At 38.5% G+C, this 13533-nt stretch overlaps 1 protein-coding gene across 2 annotated transcripts; it reads left to right on the top strand.

The window, feature by feature from the left end:
* Positions 1-1141: 1141 nt before the first annotated feature.
* Positions 1142-11088, top strand: rbm14a (RNA binding motif protein 14a). 2 transcript variants are annotated; one of them, XM_042499138.1, is made up of 8 exons: positions 1142-1188; positions 1850-2026; positions 3971-4155; positions 4426-4617; positions 4708-4817; positions 5452-5733; positions 5827-6032; positions 6810-11088. In XM_042499138.1, the coding sequence occupies exons 2-8, from the start codon at positions 1869-1871 to the stop codon at positions 7297-7299; spliced, it is 1623 nt and encodes a 540-aa protein (XP_042355072.1). In that variant the 5' UTR covers positions 1142-1188; positions 1850-1868; the 3' UTR covers positions 7300-11088. The 2 variants fall into 2 exon arrangements, with proteins under 2 accessions (XP_042355072.1, XP_042355071.1); XM_042499137.1 differs by having other exon boundaries at positions 5827-6050.
* Positions 11089-13533: the final 2445 nt, after the last annotated feature.

The following is a 13533-nucleotide window of genomic DNA, read 5'->3' as shown; positions in this document are numbered from 1 at the left end:
GGCTTAAGTGCTTTTGCATTTAACCACATTAGAATATGTTAAAATATAACTCAGTCATTCAACAGCATTAAACATATTTTCATAATTCACATACTATAGACCTCTTTTTCTTTCATTGGTTTATATTTCTTGAACTGAAAACTTAAACGCATACTGTCTATCAAGTTGACAAATGAAAAACCCCTTGAAAAATGCTTGTTTGAAAAAAAAACTATAGTTTTTTTCATGCCTTAATAATAATAATAATAGTAATAATAATAACAAGAATACTACTACTAATAATAATAATGTTACAAAAAAAAAGAATGTGTAAAAATAAATGTGGTGAATGTCTTTTTTTTCCTAGTGTACAGAAAAAAAAGTTATGTATTAATAAATTATTTTTCAATGTAAAACAAAAACTGTCATCAGTAAACCATGATCTTAAAGAGGTGAAAAACTTGATTACTCCAATTACTAATAAAATTAGTATTAACTGAGCTAAAGATAATGTTTGAGAAAAAAATATATACTACTTTCAGATGGTTAAACATGCACCAAGTCAATTTAATCTGGGAACATGATTGCTGTTCCTTAAAAGTGAACATAACAGGAAGGTTAAAAATTTTGTTTCTAGCTTTGTACCAGTAGATATCTGTTGAAATGACGCATACTGTCTATCAAGTTGACAAATGAAAAATCCCTTGAAAAATGCTTGTTTGAAAAAAAAACTATAGTTTTTGTCATGCCTTAATAATAATAATAGTAATAATAATAACAATACTACTACTACTACTACTACTAATAATAATAATAATAATAAAATAATAATGATAATAATATGATGACAACAAAATAATAATAATAATAATAGTGATGATGATAATAATAATAATAATAATAATAATAATAATAATAATAATAATAATAATAATAATAATAATAATAGTGATGATGATGATGATGATGATAATAAGTAACAATTAATACTTTATTTAGATAGCACAGCATTGCTTTTCTGTTACGGGACGATCCCATGTTACACTCGGTCATACGGGTCTGACAGCTCTCACGAGCCATCTTGTGCAGGGCAGTGACGGTGCAGCCGGTGCTAACCTGATGAAACTGCGCCCCCATTCAGCCTGCGCACCTCTACAAACCGGAGGCGGATGTGAGGTTTGAAATACAGCAGCTCCAGGACCGCGTTGGGTAAGAAGTCACACTGTGTTAGCATAATTATAAAGCTTTTACCTCCTTGTTGGTACTGAATAAAAAACGCAGCTAGATTAACGGCAGTAAATAAACGTTGCGGTAGTTTACGCCAGTGACGGAGCTCGAGCTCAAACAAACGTTTTCAACCGCTATGATAAAACGTTAGCTTTAGCTAGCTAGCTAGCTTAGCTGACGTTAGCTACATCGTTAATGTTTGCGTTTAACAAAATGGCCAGTAGTGTCTGTAGTCCATAGCTAACTGTTGGTCGTGTAACCGAGTGTACATTTTATTATCATACTTATTGCATAATGACGCTACTGATTTTTGCCTCATCTGTTTGGCGTAATGTAGGTTAGCTAAATAAGTCTTAGCGAGGCTTCTAACTTTAATCGGATCCATTTTCGCCGCGAAAGTTAACGGCTTTATTTGCTTAGTTAATAATACCCAGATACCCATCATCAATACGCCTTTTACTAGATAGCGGTATATTACTTGTTATTTTAAATAACTCTATCTACCAGTATCGCTTATTCTGTTGAAGTGTTATTAGTCACTCGGGAAAACGCGATTTTTCTTCACAGACTCAATAACTGAACAATGACCGCCATCCACAGTATGAAATCTCGCCAATGCATCCTGTTTTTTTCTGTTTTACAGATGCCTGGTTGATACAGAGATGAGCGACAACGTGAAGTTGTTCGTGGGGAATCTTCCTTTGGATGCAACTCACGACGAGCTAAACAAGCTCTTTGCTCCGTATGGAGAGATCAACACCTGCTCTTTGCTCAGACAGTATGCCTTCGTTACCCTGAGGGGAGAGGGGGCAGCAGACAGGTATTACTCCTCATTACCATTATTAAGCTCATTCATACTACATATGAATGAGTTATTAATCCAGAAATATTCGTGCATATGCATGAGATGAAGTTATCAGTATCAGAAATAATTTTTAAGGGGGGGACATAAGTATTTAGAAAATAGACATATAGTAAAAGTAAAACAATACGCACAATATGTAAGTGTTGTTAAAATAAATTATGTATAATATCCTGAGTATATAAGTGTGTTAAAATGTTAATCTAAAAAAATACAGTAATAGACTTAAGCACTGATGTGATTTTTAAAATTATAATATGTGTCACTTGCTGAGTCTATAAAAATGTGTATAATATAAAACTGCCTAATGCTACATAACAGTGTATAGAACATATTTAGTTGAAAAATATAAAAAATGCATATATGTACAATACTACAATGAAAAAGAGATACATAAGTAAGAATAACAATAAGCTTATATACAGTATGTGTCACATGTTAAATATAGCCTACATTCAAGAGTTGGAAGAATGTAGGACATTTAAATAATTGCACGGAGGATTGCTGCGGTTGAAGTGTTGCACCAAATATTGCAGTTCCGACAGTGATATGAAGAATTGCACCTTAAAAAATGTTGATGTGATTCACTCAATTTCCTACACACTACACATACAGTTGTCATTTTTATGTCAGTGTGTTTTTAAACTAAACTGAAAATACCTTACACAAGTATATTTTTTCATGTAGATTGCTGTAATCTTATGTTGTTCTATTGTGTGCATTTGTCATGTATTGCGCATCTATCTGTACTAGAAGAGGGATCCCTCCTCATTGGTTCTACCTGAGGTTTTTTTTTTTTTCATCTTTTTCACCTTTTAAGGGTTTTTGGGAAAGGGTTTCCTCATCTGCTGTGAAAGTCCAAGGATGTTGTATCTTGTAAAGCCCTATGAAACAAATTGTCTTGGATACTTGGCTTTATAAACAGAATTGAATTGAAATTACACATACTGAGCAAAAAATACAGTGAAGAAAAATTAAGTGATGTAGAAAAAAATGTAGAACACAAGTAGGTCCAATGATGGTGCGATGCTGAAAGAAAATCGAGGGTACCACTGAAATTATGAGCTGTCAAAACAAAACTGCAGAAAGGTGCATGTATGTTACAATGTGTCATTTTTTGAACAACATAACAAGGGAAATCAGGACGAAATCTTTACAGGACGGTGCGCCTGGGTTACAATGGCACTACTCTTATAAATAAAATGGTACTTAAGGGTACCTTAAGGAATACATTTTGACTTAATTAGTGTTCCTATTGTTTGTAAAGCATAGTCATAATATATGCTTCTAATATTCTAATGGAAGATCTTGTCTAGCAGGCCTTCCTTGATTAATATAAGAAACCTAAAATCCACTCTGTAGTGCAACTGGTAAAATGCACACTATGTCTGAGGTATGAAAAATCTAAATATAGGTTTTGGCACCTACTTTGTTAAAAGGCAAGTAGAGTTCTCATCAAGAAATGTCTGACAGACCAAGATTGAAATAGCAGACTTAGAGAAGCTCCTAAAGGTCTAAAGTTTGCATATAGAACTGACATCCTTGTTGTGTTTAATGCTGCATTGTTTTAAAAACCTTGAGATGCCAAAATTTTGAGAGTCTTTGATGGGCAAAAAAACAACACTAACTGGACCCCAGCAGACTCAAAACAAGTACTGCAAACTGAGTGAAAAGAGACTTTGGGTTCTTACTAGCCTATGTATGGATTGAGGCATGAAATTTCCAGCAAAATATAAAACTGACTTCCCCCTTCTGGCTGGTATTGGTTTAATTTCTTCTTGTCTATAAACGGTTTTATTCATTTTTAACCTCATTTTAAATGTCTACACTTTCATTTTGTTAGTTCGATTTAATGTGCACCTGATGATCATACAAAGATATTTGTTTTTCTGACTCTCATAGGGCCATACGACATCTTGATGGCAAAGAGTACAGAGGCAGACCCTTGGTGGTCGAGGAGTCACGTGCACGCCCACCAAACTCCACTAAAGTGTTTGTGGGAAACCTCGCCGCAACATGTTCAGCAGATGACCTGCACGGGCTGTTCTCAACCTTTGGAAGAGTTTTAGACTGTGATAAAGTCAAGGGTGAGTTAAAAAAGCCTGTAAAAATACTTTTTTAAATTTGAATATGCATAAACGCAGTGTTAGGTAACAATCCTCAGATTATCTAGTCAGCATGCAGTGTTCTTAGATCTTTGGGGAGCACAGTCACATGTAGATAGTTGGGTTTTCAAAGTGTTAAATCTTTGAAGTTAAAAATGCCTAACCAGGTGACAATAAAAATATGGGATAAATGCATTTTCAATTCCAATCAAAGTTTCATGTAAACACTAATCCCGCTGCTTCCCTCTACAGCCAGATTATGCTCAAATGTTGGCTATGCATTTGTGCATATGGAGAGGAAGGAGGAGGCCCTGGCAGCTATTGACGCACTCAATGGGACCATGTTCAAGGGCCGTCAGTTGGCCGTAGAGCTGTCCAAAGCCCAACCTTTGATCAACCAGATTGCAATGGCCGGGAATTCCCCCGGTGGTGGCGTAGCAGCAGGTAAAGATGAAGAACTCATTTGTTTTCAAGTGTTTTGCAAATTATTACTTGCTGAAAACAACTCGTGCTTCATTTCCTTATTTCTTGCAGGTGGCAGGGAGGGTCTTCTTCCACGACCACCTCCATCACTAGAACATCATCAGAGTCAAGCAGCTGTGCTAGCAGCAGCTGCAGCCGCTGCCGCTGGACTACCTATACAAGTAAGTTAATTATGTAGGAGGGCATCTATTATTTTTGGAAAACCTCTCACTTATGTGTCATTTTAAAATTCTTCTTTAAAATCACTTCTAAAAAACTCATTAGATGATGTCGTCTTTTTGATTTGTCTTTTAATTTATCTTTAATTCTGTCTGAATCCCGATGATTATTATTAATATTATTACATTTTTTCTGCCTTCATTTTGTTATTGTATTTTTCTGATATTTTTTCGCCTCTAATCTCTAGTTTAATTTTACCTTAATTCTTGTCTGGCCTGTGTCTGGCATTATTGTCTGGCTTTTTATTGTTCTGTTTCTTCTGGGGTTTCTTGCCTGTGCTTTGCTTTGTTTGTCAAAGCACTTTGTAAACTCTGTTTTAAAAGATATTGTGTAAAAAGTTATTATTATTATTATTATTATTATTATGACCTCTGACCTCTGAAGGCTGTGACAGCCGTGGAAACCTGCTAATGAGTTTATAGTATTATACAGGTATTTATCAGTTGACTTGCTTCTATCTGGTACTTTGTAAAAAAGCACTCTCACTCTTCTCCAACCAGTATTGTATTATTGCTTTAAGTAATTTGGTTTAAGAATAGTTTAACTGAAATGCTGGTGTCTCATCTGTCTCTGCAGGTTCAACAAAGCGTCCATAACTCATTCTACAACACCACATCCTTTGACCCCACCTACGCTGCTCTGAAGGGCATTACAAGCGCTAAAGGTGCAGATGGTGTGATATACGGGGCTCTAGCTAGCCAGGTGTATGGATCCGTTGCTGACCAGGTTTACCAAGATATGGCCAATCACAATACTGCGGCTGTTGCTGCTGTTGAAGAAGTAGAGCCACCGACTGGACCAGATCCAACAACACTTTTTGAGGCAGCAAGAGCCAAGTTCTTTCAGGAGGGACAGAAGGTCTGTTAACACGTTTGTAAAAATGTATTATTTTCTTTTTTATTTTTGTGTTGTGCGTTTGTCATGTATGTTTTCTGACATTTTGAATTAAAGGTTCTGGCAGAGCAGCAGGCAGGGAGGAAGGCAGCGGCTACAGAGAATGAGCGGGACCGCAGCCCAATTAGAGGAAATCGAGCCCCTCTTCTCCCCGACCCTGTTCCAGGTTCCTTCGCTCAGATACGGCCTAAACGTCGGGCCCTACTGCCAACACCACCTGGAGGACCTGAAGAGCCTCCAGCTGCTACCACTACTCCTGAAGGGTCAGATCCCGTCGCTAGGTACACATAACATTTTGATATGATGAAGGCAAAAGACAAATAAACATGTTAATTCTGCTTTTGCTTCCACATATGATAACAAAATAGTTAAAGTAGAACTAGGGCTGTAACCAATTAAATTATGCCAGTTAAATCAGATTTGGCTGTTTAATACAAATATTCTGCAATTTGTTTTGTTTTCCATACAAAGTTTTTAAGTCTGAAGGGCTCTGCGGGACATTCATTGTAACAGTAGCATTCACGTCATATAGTAAACAAGCTAATGGCGCTAATGCACAACAGTATTTTTTACAGACAAGATATAACAAAAGGCTGAGACTATATCATATCAAGTTGCTGTGAGCTGAAAATCACCACTTCCTAACATTATGGTGTGGTCTCTCTGTCCGTCCGTGCCGCTGCCCGCATGTCTGCAGCTGCAAAGAGTAGTGTGAAAGTCAAGAGTGCTCACTTTGCAGCAAAATCTGGGAACTAAAGCATCCCCAGAAATATACTGCACACAAACAAAACAACTGCTCAACTTGAAGCATTCTGAGTTGACTGAGGATCTCAGACTGACGATTTACAGGGGCAGCCCTACATAGAACTGATCAATATATGATCACGTTATTATTGTGTAGTGCTTTACAAAAATATTTAACAAAAAAATAAACATACAAGTGTTCATTATTTCATGCAAGTTGGGAATTTCGACTAACTTTTTCTCTTTTCTACTTTCCTTTCTTCTCCTTCCCTCTTCAACTCTAACCCGTACTCCAGGTCTTACACAGAGTACTACCAGCAAATGCATCAATACCAACAGTATCAACAGTACCAGCAACAGTACCAGTACCTCCAGTATGCCTACACCAATCCTCCTCCTCCTCCGCCACCTCCTCCACCTCCACCAGCCAACACACAAGCACAGGCCTCCACCACAGCCACTGCACCCCCAGGGACGTACACAGCGCCCCCAACATACGCGGCACCGGGAACCTATCCACCGCCAGGAACATATGACACTTCGGGGAGTTACAACGCCTCATCGGGGAGTTACAACGCTTCATCTGGGAACTACGATGCCACATCAGGAAGCTATGACGCATCTGCAGGCTACGGGCCACCGGGAGCATATGATTCATCGGGAGCTTACGCTGCAGCGGGAAGCTACTCCGCAACCACACCGTATGAGCAGACACCCGCACACGGGCAACCCATGCCCCAGCGCCATGATTACCCTTACCACACGCCAGAACCCCCTTATCGATAGTCCCATCCCCACATACTCCTTCCACACTGCAGATGTGTGTGCGTGCGTGCGTGTGTGCGTGCGAGTGTGTGTTTGTGCGCGTGTTTGTGTGTGTGTGCATGTGTATTTACATAAGGGACAGTTCAAAAAGGAAAATCAGAGAGGGAGCAAAGGTTGTAATTTGAATGTAATTCAGTTCGGAAGCATCTCCCCTTTTCTCCATTGTAACCTAGTCTAACAAGTTCGCCCGTCAGTTGATGGATGTGTGGCGAAGTGGGGCAGCTAATGTTGGAATATTGTCACGCAGTCAGTTTCTGTTAGATGTTATAGAGGCACAGCTCATTTGTTGTTGGATGTTAAAGAAGCCTCAGTGTTTCTTGGGATAAGGTTAAACACAGGCAAGGGCAGGATCTCATCGGAGAAGCTTGTAGTTTGTACTGAATTAAGGCCTTTTATATACTCTGCATAAGAATGTGCACCATGTGCACTGGAAAACTGTTCAGGAATATAAGCAGTCCAAATTTCATGCACAATGGCGCGTCTCAATAAGGGCACCAAATAGAAATCACTGAGAAATTATTAAATACAAAACACTGAGAAATGATTAAATACAAAATGAACCAGCATCCTGGCAAGAAGAGATTATTATCCATCTGGCTCTCTGGCCTCTTTACAAGATGCATTCAACTTGCTGCCTTCTGTTAAAAACTCATAACATTTTAAAAATAAACATCCAAACCCACACACCAGTGTTGGCATAGGTACACCCTGTGTGGAGTATGTAACAGGCCTCTGAATTCAAATGCATTGACCCTTTTGTAATACACAGACTGTTGGTCGAGACGTTTAACTGCCTGATTGGTAATACGTCAACTAGAAAACAGAACTGAAGTGAAATGGAGTGGTGGATCAGCAAGGTTTTTGTCACTGAAGAAGCTCCTTTTTGTAAAGATCGAGAATGTTTAATTGACCAGATTGTCTTATGTTTCAGGCTGGTTTCACAGAGTTGACAAGTTTAGTGCTCATTCCTCAGCACTCAAAGTGATGACATATAATTTTTGCCCCTCACAGTTTTGAGTCATAGAAATCTTTAATGTGTCACAAAAAAAAGGCGAATTGACTTGTTGAAATAGAAGGTTAGAAGGTCACTTAGATTCTGTTGTAACCCGATTACCTTCTGGGTGATTTTGTGATTGCATTTTGCCTGCCGGCGTTAAAAGGAGACTACCTTTAGTTATCAGGGTGTGAAGAGTTACTACAGGGTTAATTTGTAGTCCACACAGGCCTTCCTGTTTTAGTTGGAGAGTTTGCTTAACTTCAGATGGATATTACCAGCCCAATTATGCGTGCTTGAAGTTTTATAGTTATGAGGGATGGTCCAAATGTAAACATGACTTTGATAACAGAAGGATAATCAAACAGTCAGGGGAATCTTTTGCAGCGATTAAACTGAAATACGTGACATGGATGTTCTCCTGGAGCAGTTATATATATATTAACCTTTCTTGTGTTTTCGTGCTTAGCTCGAGCTCTTTGTGTTTCTCGAGGTCTACACAAACTCAGGAGTTTAATATATCCAGTCAAGAGTCTTTGGTCTGTGTTCGCCTCTCAAACATTAGAACAAAATTTTTGTGACCATTCACATTTCTTTCTTTCTATTTCAGTTTTGTGTTGAAGTGCGATCAGAGCGTCCTGTGTGAAAAGAAGTTGAATGCATCCACATTGTTCTCTAATTTTAGGCAATACCCAGTTTTTTGTTGTTGTTGTTGTTGGTTTTGTACATGGTTGAATTCCTAAAAGCCAGAAAAATGGCAGCAAGCTTTAGCAAATGATGTTAAATGAATCAGTGTTGTTAATACTTAAATATCCAATTGGTTTTCACATTATTAGCTTTTGTTCCATTCTCTTTAGTTGCTGTTGTGTCTCTTTTCACATTGCAAATCATTGTTTATTTAGAGGGAAAGTTGAAACAGTTTTCATTCCAGGAAATGTCAAATTTGGTACTCTGTAAATACTTACAAGCTGAAAAAGTAATGCCAACCAACATTTGGTTGAACAGTAAGAATATTGACTGTTAAGAATAAGATGCAGTGATTGTATTTCTTGAAGGTAGTGAACAGCAAAGTAGGAATGTTGAGTTGTACCAGTTTGTTAAGAAAGGAGACAACCCGTTTGTGAGACAACCCTCAAGCATGATGGTAATCGGTCATGCTTGCACAGTGTAGTGCATGGCGTTGAACCATTAAGGTATGTGCTTGTGTGAACTTAAACGCGCTGTAAAATCAGACTGAGCATAAGATTTGAGGTGCACATTTTAAAAACAGGACAAAACGATGATTCACCACCTCTGCTGAGAGCAGGTACAAGTGTATTTTTAACTAAATGCAGTGCAGTGGTGTGTTGCTGATGCATGTAGCACAGGGTTATTGACTGAGTGGATATGAGGTGACAGTTTCGGTGCTGCAGGTGAACACGAGGATTGGTTGGGATTTAGTAAAGGTAGCTGATTTTGCTGAGCAGCAGTGAGAAGGGCCGAAGACCTTTCCTTCTTCCTCTTTTAATCTCACCAGGAATACACACCTCATTTTGACACAAGGATTACAGGCTTTCTCTGCATTCATATCTCACCTAGACGACCCCACACTTATATATCTAGATGCATTTTAACTGGGTTCATTGCATTTTACTCATGTAAAGCAGGCTACACGTGCAAATGATACTAATGCACATCTGATTCCACCCGTATTTTATATTACTTACAGTAGTTGTTCCGTTCGTGATTGTACCACACACTCATCTTATTTCTTATTGCCACCTGAGATGGTAGTGCTGTGCTAGGTTTAAGTTGACACATAGTCTCAAAGTTTCCTCATTATTCCACCTTCTCCATGTGAACTGTTAGTTGCATGCCTTGTTGTTGCTGCTGCTCCAGCCACCTTCTTCCTCTTGCTGATTATTGCAGCTAGAGTGGGAGGGAGCCAAACTGAGCCCTTGCCCTGGACGTACGCCACACGCAGCTGTAGCGTGGGATGGGGAAAACAGCAGCGTTAGGCCTGAAACTGCTGTGGACGATGGGGTGTCCCCCCACTAAGGTAAACACTCAGACCACACACTCCTGCCCCTCCCAGAAAACACGTGCACACACTCACAAACACATTCATGCACGCATACGGATACAGCTACATCCATACTTCCTACATCTCACCTGTCTGCAGGGAGTTTTATTTGTCAGGAATTTTTTTTGGAAATGGATCTCCCATCCTGTTTTTTAATGGGAGATGACATTTTTTCCTGCTTTTGATTCTCCCTACATTTTTCCTCAAGCATACTCTGCTCATACATTCCTGCTCCCAACATACTGAACGCTCACACACAGCAGATTTGGAGGACACGTATACCGTCTTTTAGTCTAAATCTGAACCCTTTCTGAAGCAGGCATGTTGTTGTTAGTGCATCCCGTATCTAACAGCCTGTCCTTCAAGAGTACCGGGCAATCACAGCCAGAGCTGGATGTGGGACATTTAGGTAGAATGGGTTTGTTTTAGTTTTATGTAAATGCACCCCAGGGGCCACTTCGGGGTTAAGTGCCTTGCGTAAGAGCACATCGGTTAGGCCCTTCATTTCAGCGTTGAATAACCTGGCTCAGGATCGGTTGCTGGTTCAACGCTCTACTCCCCCTCTCCCCTAAAACGACGATTTTTGATGCCACATTCAACTTGTATGAATGACAATGAACACAAATATCATTTTGTTTTAAATTACATTTTGTCCTCTGTTCTTTGAAATGTTTATCAATAAATGAATTTGAACTGAAATGCAGCTTTTTTATGTGAATATTTTCTCATGTATCTGTGCGTGGTTACCAGCTTAATGTTGTTACTTAAGTGTTTCTGGAGGAGGCACCAAATAACTTTAGAAGCTCAGCATCAGATGACGTTTTATTCAGTTTTTTTCCAAAAACATCAACCTATGCTTTTCAAATAAAAACCAATAATTTGATAACAATCCAAACCTGTTCATATTTCACTTTGATATACAAAAAAAGAAAATGAGAAGAAATTGAAGGTATGGAACCTCACTCCCTGCTAACAAAGATGTTTTCATACTGCTGAGTTTCATGCCCTCAACAACAATGAACAGTTTACAGATGGACACTAGAGTACTGAATGAGTGTGATGAATGCAGTATACACAATACTGACTGTATACTGAGGTAATATGGTGAGCAGGCCTATGTACCTAAATGGACAGAAGACGGAGCGTGAAACTGCATAGACATCATGCGCCTTTCACTGGCATAACAGCATGGAAATGCAGTTTCTGCTCTGATAACAAGTCTGGTTTCCAGATGCCAGATTAGTCCGTGAAGTAGCTTCAGTGATATCTAGCTTTTAGGGATCCTCGTTGAGTATCTGCAGACACTTGAGTAAGTAGGTAATGGTCTTGTGTATCTTCCATTATGGAAAATACTAGAAGCAACCCACTGAAGTTCTCCTTCTTTATCCTTTTTGTAAAGTTAGAGTGCAGGTAGAAGTATTGTTGCGCTGACGATTTACCTAGAACTCCTTTTTTAATCCATTTAATTGAACTTGTATGGAAAAACAAGATAAACTAAAGGTAAAAGAGAAAAAAACACTCACCTGTTGGATGTCTGAGGATGCTTTTAGGAAGTCCAACCCCAGATTGATTACTACACTGTAAAATCTGACAAGTCTGTTTTACTGAGACAAATCAAGGACAGCGATTGCCTTGAAAAATGTAAGTAAATATAATTAAGTTTTATTTATATTTGCTTTGTATCTGATTAAGTTTTACAACTAACAACTAGTTTAATCAAATAACTAGGTTTTAGCAATTTTAGTAAAACAAATCTACTGTGCCTTTTATCTGTATTCTGCTTTTTGCAAACCAGTCATATTTGCATTTTCCTTAATGTTAACAAAACAGAACTTGTAGATCTAACCCTATCACCGACAAAATCCTCTTTGTGCTGATCAAGTTAAGTCAGACTAAATTGGTTTACTGAAGTTGCTAACACTTAGAAAGAACAAGGTAATGCCACTTGTTACTTTTAAGTGGCAACAACTTAATTTTATGTAAATTTAACAATTACATATAAACAGAAATTAGGATTAATTGATATATTTACTTAAGTTTTTTAAGGCAATTGGTTTCCAAGATTATTTTCAGTAAAATCAACTTGTCAGATTTTACAGTGCATATTCTGCCTTGTAGTTTGTCTCGTATTGGTTTAGCAGGGGAGAGGGTAATTACGGATAGTTAATGTGCTTGAAAAAATCAAGTGTACAGAGACAATTTTTTACCCACTTACACTTGAACAGCGGGGTTAAAAACAATCTCATTGATCTCTAAAGTCCTTGTCCCTGTCTATACACTTACTGGGCCTGGTTTGCTGAAATTGTTTCAAAATAAAAGTTGAAGCTTCCAGTGAATCCAAGCCTGGTTTCAGGAAACCAGTCCGTGCTTTGAGAGGATGACTGGGAAATAATAAGTCCAGTTGATGGCAACAGACAGGACAAGACTGGGCAAACACGTTAAAAACACCACACAATGTTGACCAGACCAAACACGTATTACAGTACTTTGACTTTCAATCACAACCTCCCATGATGCTGCTGGCATAGTATGAAAAAGGAGCGAGCATTCAAACACACGTATTGAAAATAGCAACGCTTTAATAAAGAGCGATTTTACAAGACTGCAATGTCTAGCTAGCTAGGTGATAACTGGCATTGACATCCATGGTGTTTTACAAAGATGCAGTTGTGGTAACTGGGTTTGAAGTTTGATGGGTTACTTGCAAGTTGCATTTCTGCATGCGAGGCAGCCTTCAAACAGTTACGGACCCTACATTGTAAAACAGTTCATTATGAATGTCAATGAACGTTCATGTCAAGAGGTAAGTAAAAAATCTCATGGAGAAATTTCCTTAACGTTGTCCAAACACACCGGTAAGTGAGAGTTCACACAATGGTCATGCTTTTACCGGGCACACAAGCCAATAAAAAGACGACACTTAATCATGCAAAAAAAGACAGTTTCTGTGTCTCTAAAAATAAAAGAACAAACAAAATCCTTTTGAGTTCTGATATCATCCATCCGTAGTGACCTTGAATAAGAAGAAGCTGCGCTTTGATGATGACTTTGGTGCAAAAAAATGTTCCTGTTTCGAAGAGGACAGACCCTGTCCTGTCCACTTCCTCGATGAAGACACTCTTGGTATAGACCAGTTGTG

Source organism: Plectropomus leopardus, chromosome 13, assembly GCF_008729295.1.
Source record: "Plectropomus leopardus isolate mb chromosome 13, YSFRI_Pleo_2.0, whole genome shotgun sequence".
Classification (NCBI taxonomy): Eukaryota; Metazoa; Chordata; class Actinopteri; order Perciformes; family Serranidae; genus Plectropomus; species Plectropomus leopardus.
Note: the sequence above shows the minus strand (reverse complement) of the source record. Positions and strands in the feature narration are given on the sequence as shown.